General features: G+C 38.5%; 1 protein-coding gene across 1 annotated transcript; it reads right to left on the reverse strand.

Moving 5' to 3' along the window:
* Positions 1 to 1,012: 1,012 nt before the first annotated feature.
* On the reverse strand, positions 1,013 to 8,441 carry LOC103807260 (pleckstrin homology domain-containing family A member 5-like; the record flags this gene model as incomplete). The annotated part of the gene is made up of 5 exons (XM_009079982.1): positions 1,013 to 1,296; positions 4,788 to 4,872; positions 6,010 to 6,155; positions 6,921 to 7,042; positions 8,283 to 8,441. Coding segments are annotated over 5 exons (531 nt in total), but the record flags the coding sequence as incomplete, so codon positions are not given.
* Between the last annotated feature and the right edge of the window lie 1,150 nt (positions 8,442 to 9,591).

Below are 9,591 nucleotides of genomic sequence, written 5' to 3' on the forward strand. Positions count from 1 at the left end.
CAGATGCCAAAGCCTCAAGGAATCATCACACTTCTCTCCTTAACCCCACTGAACTTGGCAGTCAACGTTTGCAAATATTGAATGACTCCTCACCACACCCCACGAAGGCTGTTACCTCTCGTAAACAGGCACAGAATGACTAAGTGATTATTCCAACAGGACAGTACAAGAGTGGGAGAGTCAGGAGCTGAACCTGTATTTCTTGCATCTCAGTCTCAGGTTGCCTCTTTTGTTCTGTGTTGCAGCCTTTTTCCTGTGGAGGAAGACTGGGATCTTTTAAGAGTCTGTCACTGCTACTCTGCTTGACAGGTGACGTTGCCAGTGAGCTAAGAACTGTTGCATTCCCCACATCAAAAGGTGGAACACAGTGTGACATCTGTTGGCTGGAAGAAATACTAACCATACAAGTCCTTAAGAACATCAACATTTATTTAATATGATATAAAAGAAATGGGATATGAACATTCTTATTTGAACAATAATAAGTGGCTTCTTATACTTACATCATATGTGCTCATTGTATAATATATACACAATGAACATAATTACATTTGTACACAAACTAAGTACTGGATTGAAAACCTGCTTATTGCTGTACACACCCTAACCCCAAGAAGGAAAAGCCCAGTACCTCAAAATACCTACACTCCATTTTATTCAAGAAAAAGTAACCACTAACATTAATGTCTATGTTGACAGAAGTGTGGCAGTAACTGCTGACATTGCAACCTGACCAAGAAATAATTACAGCAGAAACAGGACATACTTTACTAAGCAATAATAAAAATGGCACATTTTAAATATATCTATATGCATATATATATAAAAATTTTACAAATAAAATGTTAAACCAATCAACCGTAGTGTTTAAAAAGTGTAAAACAAGGTTTAGTGGTGATATGTCAAATTAACCGAGTTATGCAGCTAAAAGAAGCGAAAGAAAGTAAACTTATATGATCCATAATTAAAAGAACATTAAATTCTGGAGAACAGCAAATAAAGTTCTGACTGCAGGCTGCACATTAAGAAGAGCCTTGATTTTATGTGCACAGAAATCATAGCAGCAAGCTGGTATCAGGAGAACAATCTGAAGGTTGTTGAGTGTACATGTGGGCCATTTAAAGCTCTCTTGGAATAAACATTTTCCAGGAAGTGATAAAACGATGCTCTGTGGCCAAAAGCATCAGAACTATGAATTTCATAGATTTAAAATATACTGTACAATATCTTCTCATATTTTCATAGGTCAGGTCCATACATCTCAGGCATGAATTGTTTCAACAGAAGCCATTAGTGCTGAAAGACAGAGAGAGATTAAGTTACTCTATTTTAGAAACAAAACATTGCATAGAGCAACTCATGGGATTAAACACAGCAAGGAATTTCTGACCTCATCCTAGCAGTGTAGGTGTAGAACATAATAAAGTATCTTAGAAATCAGTTGTTTCCAAAATCAGTTTTCCTGATGTCAAGACACTTAGACTACAAGAAGCAAAAATGAAGTTTTTTCAAATGTACACAACTTGGAACTACTCTGAGCTGGTGTGACCTCACCTCGAGTCCTGGGGACAGCTTTGGGCACCACAATATAAGAAAGATATTAAGCTATTAGAGTGTCCAAAGGAGGCTACAGAGATGGTGAAGGGCCTTGAGGGGAAAGCTACATGAGGAGTGTCTGAGGTCACTTGGTCTGTTCAGCCTGGAGAAGAGGAGACTGAGGACAGACCTCATGACTCTATACAACTTCCTCACGAGGGGCAGTGGAGGGGCAGCAGTGACCTCTTCTCTCCGGTGACCAGTGACAGGACCCAAGGGAATGGCCTGAAGTTGTGTCAGGGGAGGTTTAGGTTGAGTTGAAGGAAAAGATTCTTCCCCAGAGGGTGTTTGGGCACTGGAACAGCTCCTCTGGGCAGTGGTCACAGCCCCAAGTCTGAAAGAGCTCCAGGACCACACTCTGAGGCAAATGATGGGATTGTTGGGGTGTCCTGTGGAGGAGTTGGACTCGATGCCTTGTGGGTCCCTTCCAGCTCAGGATATTCTGTGATTCTGTGAATGAAAGTCTGTTTATTCTGAGAGTTTTATCCTGTTATACATGGCCATCTCCAAATGTCCTTCATATAAACCCAGTAACACTAGCAAAGATCCTTAACTGCTCTGAGCAGTGACAGGCACTGTTTGAAGAGGGATGCAGAACTACTCAGCTGCTACATCCTAATGCCATGGTATTTGTGAGGTGTTCTGAGGTTCACTGCTCCACCCAGAGCTCTCTGTGTTTTGGTAATTGCTGCTTGGACTTCTATAAATAGCTTGTAACAGTTCATTAGTAAAAACCTTTCTGAGCTTTGAATCCTGGTGCTGTAAAAAATGTCATTATCCCTCCACTCCTCAGTGAAAATGTAATGCTTCAAATCTAACAGTGGTAGTGGTACACATACAGATCTGTCTCTGCAAAACGAGGGCTGTGACAGAGAAGTAGCCTTTGTGTTAATGGGTTTCTCCTTGGTCCTACAGTATCCTGTGCTGCCAATTTCCTATGCCAAATTCCCCTGGTACTGTGCCAAGAGTATCATTTTACTAATTGACTGTAAAAGCCAAATATAGGTTTTACCTCTTCATTCTCTGAAATCTGTGCTACATTCTCCAGATGCTGCCTGAAAAATCTGGTTGCATATGAGCAGGGCTGATCCCAGAGCTATGAAGTTCCTCTTAGAACTTACTAGACTAGGACTACTGAGAGACACCAAGTTCCTGCCCATTAAAAGAGGCAAAGCACTGGAACATTGGCACAGCAACCCCAGAAGGTGAGGGGCAGGAAACACTGCAGGCAAGCTCTGTGCTTCATACATCTCCTGGATATGCTAAGCCCAGGCCATGGCATGAATTTGTTATGGAGCTCCTAGGAAACCATCAACAGAGGCATCTCATGCAGCAATGTGCAATGTCTAAGCATATAGCTGAAAGCTTTGCCCAACTCAATCCAAGCACTGAACAGCTCAAACGGATGTATTTGAAATTCTGGAATCCTTTCTCCATCAGGGTGAGGCTTGTGTAAGCAGAGCATTAGTTTAACAAGTGCCATCCCAGATATGAACTGTTCTGTCACAAGCAATTAAAGCCTCTGTAGAACTGTCCTTCACACAGCAATGCCACAGCTACAGCATTAGCTGTGGGGTGCCAAGGGTGGGCAGGAAGTGACAAGGCACATCACTAAATGAGCATTTGCTTTTGCTTGTCTCATCTTTAGCATAAATCCTTAAGAAAACCAATTTGCTGATCTGATCATTGGAGCTGATGACAAGAGCTGAAAGCAACTTCATGCACTGGGTGATAAATTTCTGGTTGTTCCCCTTTCAAGACAGCAGTGCTGTGGCTACAGAGAATCTAGCAGTGCAGTTTCAGTTTCACTACTGACCCAAAACTGAGCTGCTGGGGGAATGTTTGGCCTATTTAAAAAGGAGATGCATAAATGTGTGTCTATTTATAGAGCAAAACGGAAAAGTGTTGACACAAATCAGTACTTCCAGGAAAAAAAAAAGTCTCACTTATCTTTTTAAAATAGTCCTGTAATAAAACTTGTCAATAAAGTACAAAAGTTCAAGCTAAATTTAATCATGACAGACAATGCCCATCAGAAGGCTCAACAATGTCAGGACTGAGTGTAAGGAGTATTTTCCAGACTCTCAAAAGGAAAACGGATTAAAATAAATTTTTTTGCTTGAAGAAAATAGTTTCCTGCTCTTAGTCCTATAAGAAAGGTGTCTGTGATGGCTAATAAGCCTAATTTTGCTAAGATGAAAGCTTGGAGATTGGGGCAGTAAATAAAAAAAAAGCATTTTCAGATCACCTCATGCCAAATGTCTGAAAATGTCTCAATTTCAAAATTCTCTTGATTTTAAAGCTTTCTTAGGTTACATTAGCTATGGCATTTAACACTGCCTTGGAAACAAAGCTCATTCTTTTAGTAGAAAGCTTATTTAAGCAGGTACTTCTTGACAACACAGAAATGTGGATTAATTTAAAGCTGGCAAAGTGCTGAAGCACTCCCACTGCTATGCTGCTAATTTCTTTAGACACTTGTATAAACAAAGATGCTTAGCTGTATTTCCATTGCCATTCACGAATAACAGTACAGGGAGGGACATGTAAATCTAACCTAACTCCTGCTTTCTAAGCTGATTCCTAGAAGCAATCACCTTCTGTGACAAGGCAAGAGCAGCTGTGCAGGGCTTTCTCTGTAGACAGGAAATAAAAAGAAGAAGTTTTGTACTTGTTATGTTTCTTCCACCCTCATTTTTTCCCTTCCCCTTGTCAGGCCTCAGTTATCTATGCCTTAAGCTGTAAACTCTTCAGGCCATTAGACCATTCCCTCCTACACATCACAGAGTCTGAGCTCCAGTCACCCATTACCATGACTAAAGCATCAAGATTCATTTGCACCTTTAGTGATGCTCATTCCTTAACTGAGTATCTGGTTTGTAACAGCTTAGCTATCTCATGTCATTCAAAGGGTTGTTACCTTGCCAGTTGTGGAAAACGAGCTTGATAAGCCAATTAAGCCCTTTCTCTTTGTCCTTGGATAGGGAATACACTCCTTGCAAGCAAATCAATACATGAATTGGTTTTGTTTTCTGGTTAGTTTATATTCAGTGTTGCAGGTAACTTTGTCTTGCTGAGAATTGTCTACAGATGTTTCTCAGAAAAATAACCAGAATACATATACTTAGGAAAATGTTAGGAACAAGAGGAGTGGGGAAATAAATGACTTACTTCTCTGTAACTATACACACATGAAATGTGATCCTTCTGTGAGCTGTGTCTGTGTGGATGGAGCTGGTGACAGTGATGATTCTGGTGAAGAAGGCAAACTTTTCACTGCAAGGCAGACAGCAAAACAAATAAGAATACAAGTTATAGAATGCAGGAGTTCAAGCTCTAATATCAGCTTGAAACCTCTTCATTTCAAGCCATAATAAGCATAAGCAGAAACAAATGGAAGTTACACAAGTAAAGACTTCAAATCTGATCAGCACAATAAGCACAACTTCAGGGGAGAGCACAGCTTTCTCAAGCAAGATAATGATCTTACTTAGGCCTGTAACTAGTCAAACACCAAAGGAATAAACAGCAAACACTGCAATGCTGTTGTGTTACTTATATTGCAAAGAGAGAGGAGGGGAAAAAATAAAATTTAAGTATTTGGGATACTCCTAGACCTACCTTTATAGCCCAGCTCAGATTAACTAAGCTTTTTTATTCTGCTGAGCACCACAAAATGTCCATAACAAGTTCTGGTTTTGATTATCAAGTCACAGAAAGGACTGCTGACTGCACTACAAAGATCACCTTTTAGATCCATAAATTGAACCATTTGGCTTACTTAACCATTCCCATCAGCAAATATCCTAATAATAACATCTTGAATTCTATCTTCTTCCCCCCTCCTCCCATACTCAATCCCCTCTTTTTTTTTTTTTGCCTCTCTGCATACAGTTTTGCTTTATTCTCTTCTTGCAAAGTAGTACATCCCCAGTCATTGTACCAGTCAGGTAGTGTTTCCTTTTTTTTCATCTTTTCTTACTCCTCAACCATAACCAAACTGGCATCTTTCACTTGCTAGTTCAAATTCCAACAGATATATTGGAAACTCGCAAGGATTTCTCAATCTTGGGCATATCTGAGGCCACTCAGTAGCAAGGAGTAATGGCAGAAAAATCTATACATATCCAGGATTGAGATGCTGTTCCACAAGATGAATAGGGAAGGATTTGCTCCAACCAACAACTCCATGTCTGGCAATAGTTATTTAATTCCTTGAATTAAATGCAACCATAAAATCTATATTAAAACCTCAGAAAAAACTATTTTTCTCTACCTTATTAAACTACACACCTGACATGCAGACCAGCTCAGCATTTCAAGGGTTTCAGGGCATCAAAAGCCATAATCAAAACAAAATCAAGTTTTACATATGTACTGTGTAAAAGTTGTGCTTCAAACTCTTTTCCATACCTGCTGTTGCCTGATTGCTTTTTGAAGACTGTGCTGCTAATTCAAATGAAGACATAATCCCTTCTTGTTCTTGAACACTAACTGCTTCACTTTCTTCTGAGCTGGTTTTGGGTTTGTGGTTTGGGACTGTGGTCACACTCTGCAAGCTGGTTAAAAAAAGCACAGTGTTTAGAACTTGCTCTGACTTAATTTCAGGTGTTAACCACTAAGTAGAGGAGTTATAATTTAATTTTCTTCTGCTAATAGAAAAAAAAAAAGTTGCAACTTGCAAGTCTGTGTAGTATAAATTAAGCCCATATTTTGAAACCCTTCTACTTTGTGTAGACTTAAGGATTTAATTCCTTTCCTTTCCATACTCAGTTTCCAACTGCTGAAGGGTTCTGTGAGAAAGTTATGACCTAATGTAAGAACTCGCTTAGGACTTGCAGTGCAACTCAGACTTAAGCTATGAATCCTTAGAGAAAAATATCCAGGATATAATATCCCTCTAATTCTGCAATGCTTCAAAATAGGGAAACAAAAATTAAAGCAGGAGATACAGAATGAGTTGTTTGGTTTGCTGCTATCAGCAGCAAAGAGCTATGGAAGCCCTGGATGAAATGCTAATAATAAACTGACACAAAGCTCAAACTGACATTATGAAATAAATTTGGTAGGCCAAAACAAGAGTTGTGAATATACTCTGTTTATAACTGGGGCAACACCTGAAAATAAACATTGCTTCACCCCCCAACTCATCACCTCTTACTGAACCCCTGCAGTGCTTAAGTTTCTCACTAAATTTCTATGTAAACCACTCAAAAACATACAAATATACCTTTTCAGTTTTTATGGCAATTGTTGGTCCCTTCAGCTAATAAATACAATGTGCAAGTTTAAAATAGCCTCTGAACATGTTGTTTTGTTTTTACCTTAGATCACCATCATGTGTTTCTTCCAATTTATTTTTCTTTTCTGCTTTCTCTTCATTACTCACTTCTTTTGAGTCAGAATCAACATATGTATCTGATAAAGGCTCATCAGTTTTTGACAGCTATAAAAAAAATGGAAATCATGAAACAAAAAGCTGTAACACAAACTAAGTGGCAGATAAGAAATACAGTACCAGGAAGCAGTTTTATTAACAGACAAATTTGGCCATCATGTATACTTAGTAACTCAGAATTACAGAACTTCAGAAATTTTTATCAATACCATTCAGGTTAATAGAGTTATCCTGAAACTTATACCAGAGCCAGTGGGCAGAGCTTGACTTAATAACTTCCAGAACTTCTCTGAAGCCTTGGATTGCAGCCTGCTTGTTTTTAATATGCTCTCCCTCTCTTCACAATGCCCACAGAGATCCCAGATACTGCAATATGTTGCTGATAAGGCTGAATGCTGCTCTTAAAGGTCTGATTAGATAGAACCACTTTAAGTGTATCACATAATTTCCCTTTAAAAGATTTGCATATTTACCAAAGCAACAGACTCTCAGTAAAAAGTGGTTTGAAAGAATAACAAGTTATTCAGTAGTTAACAAGTTATAACATTAGTTAATTATTTGATTTTACACCATTCTCCATCAGATATATGTTTAAAAGAACTAAATATAAAGAAGGAAAATGAAAGGAAAAATGAGTGAGGAAAAGGAAAGGCACAGGATTATTAACTGAGGAACATGGATACAGAAGAAGGAAAAAACCCTACATAATATTTTTAGAAGTTATCAAACTGTAAGCAGGATGTGATTATGTAGAAACAACTCCAATAATCTATTTTTCACAGTCTGGTTTTGCTGAATGTTTGGGGCACTTTAGTACCAGGAACACCAATGTAATTCACTGCCAAGTGAATTTGAAACTATTTCAAGACAGAAATCAAACTAGTGACCAAATAAATACCACACACTGCAGCTACTGCCTATTCCTGTGTGCAGTTTGTTGTGTCAGCTTTATTCTGCTTTCTGTAAACTATTTGATGCACTACAGCCAACCAAAGAAAAACTGAGGTAGATTAAATGACTGTCAAAAACTACACTGGGATAGCCTAAGCAATGAATGTATCAACCACTATTATTTAAAGACCATACACAAGAAAATTCAATGTCTCAGCTATAGACAGAGCTGATAAAATGTTGTGATTCTCTACAGAGTATTGTATATCCAAACAGAAGTATTTATCTTCCAAGCAAGAAGAACTGACTCAATTTCCCATACTCTGCTGTCTGGCTCAAAATATTTCTCTCCATCAAGACAGGCTGAGGAACAGTTCAAGAAGGAATAGTTCAGTACCTCTTCAGTGAAACCTGAATTATGTTCTTGTTCTCCATCATGTTTTAGTTGTGCTATTTCTTCTCCAGGACTTCCATTATTTTGTTTCAAGTTATTTTCTCTACTGGTGCTCTCTAATTCCTTCATGTTACTAGATAAAGGCTCATCCTTTTTTCGGTTCTGTGGAGCAAAATTAGTGTATTGTTACAAAAGTCATCACATCTCAGGTCTGAGCCTTGTGCTGAGCTCTGACTGGGATAAAATAAACACTTAAAATGCTTAAGTACACCACATTGCATTGAGGAAAATGGAAATTGTTAAGGACTTGGAATTTTTGCACTTTTGTACCTTTCAAAACAATTCAGCCTAACACTTCTTTGTCTGTAAGATTATTGTCCTTTCTGCACTCCCTTCAGCACTTCAACATCACCTTTCCCTTCTGAAATTTCATTAACATTTAGCTCAGTCACACACAAGCTTAGTAGCATTCTTACTTGTATCCCTAAGCACTGTTCTTTTTAGAAAATAGCTCTTCCTGGTTAAAAAGAAAGGTGGATAAAAATCTGCTTTCAGCACAAAATTCACAGTGCACCTGCCTGCACGTTCTCCTATTATCTTGGGTATCCTCCAAGCCTGTGCTGAGAACTGATTTAATAGAGGACAACACAGCATCTGATAATGGCAGAGGATATTAGCTATCCCTTAAAAATAATCCATTGCACAGAGAATAAGCTGATATAAAAATCTGAGGGAAGATGGTAGAGGTGACTTCAGATTGTGAACTGTGAACATGATGTTGGCAGAGCAGTAAGAACCCAAGTGAGGTTCAGCTAAGTTACCAAAGAACAAGGGCTGAGAAAAACAAGAGCCATGAAAGCAGCAAATCTTGAGGCTGAATTCCTGTGATTTAACACATGCACTCTATTAAGGGGAAATTCCATGTAAGTCAGTTCATAAATCAATCTCTTCACTTTCCTAACTCAAGTGTTCACCCATATCATACGCTTGTCCCAGCAACAATCGGGAAGCAACTTCCTTTTGTATTCTGGTAATCACTTCAAAATTACACAGCAGGTCCTTTATAAAACCCATCTTTTGCCTCCAGTTCTTAAATAACCAAACCCCAGATGAAAAGACTTCCAGCAGTTAATGCAATGGCACCACTTCTCTAAAAATCAATAGACATAGAAACTCTGCTTTTAAAAATAAAAGCTATTACTACAGCCTAATACCTCATCTTGGGGCTTTTTGCCAAAGAGCATTCATATTTCTGTCTCTATAATAGTAATATATATACACATACATTCACATATAGATGGAATAACTATAT

Source organism: Acanthisitta chloris, unplaced genomic scaffold (assembly GCF_000695815.1).
Source record: "Acanthisitta chloris isolate BGI_N310 unplaced genomic scaffold, ASM69581v1 scaffold40718, whole genome shotgun sequence".
NCBI classification, from domain to species: Eukaryota; Metazoa; Chordata; class Aves; order Passeriformes; family Acanthisittidae; genus Acanthisitta; species Acanthisitta chloris.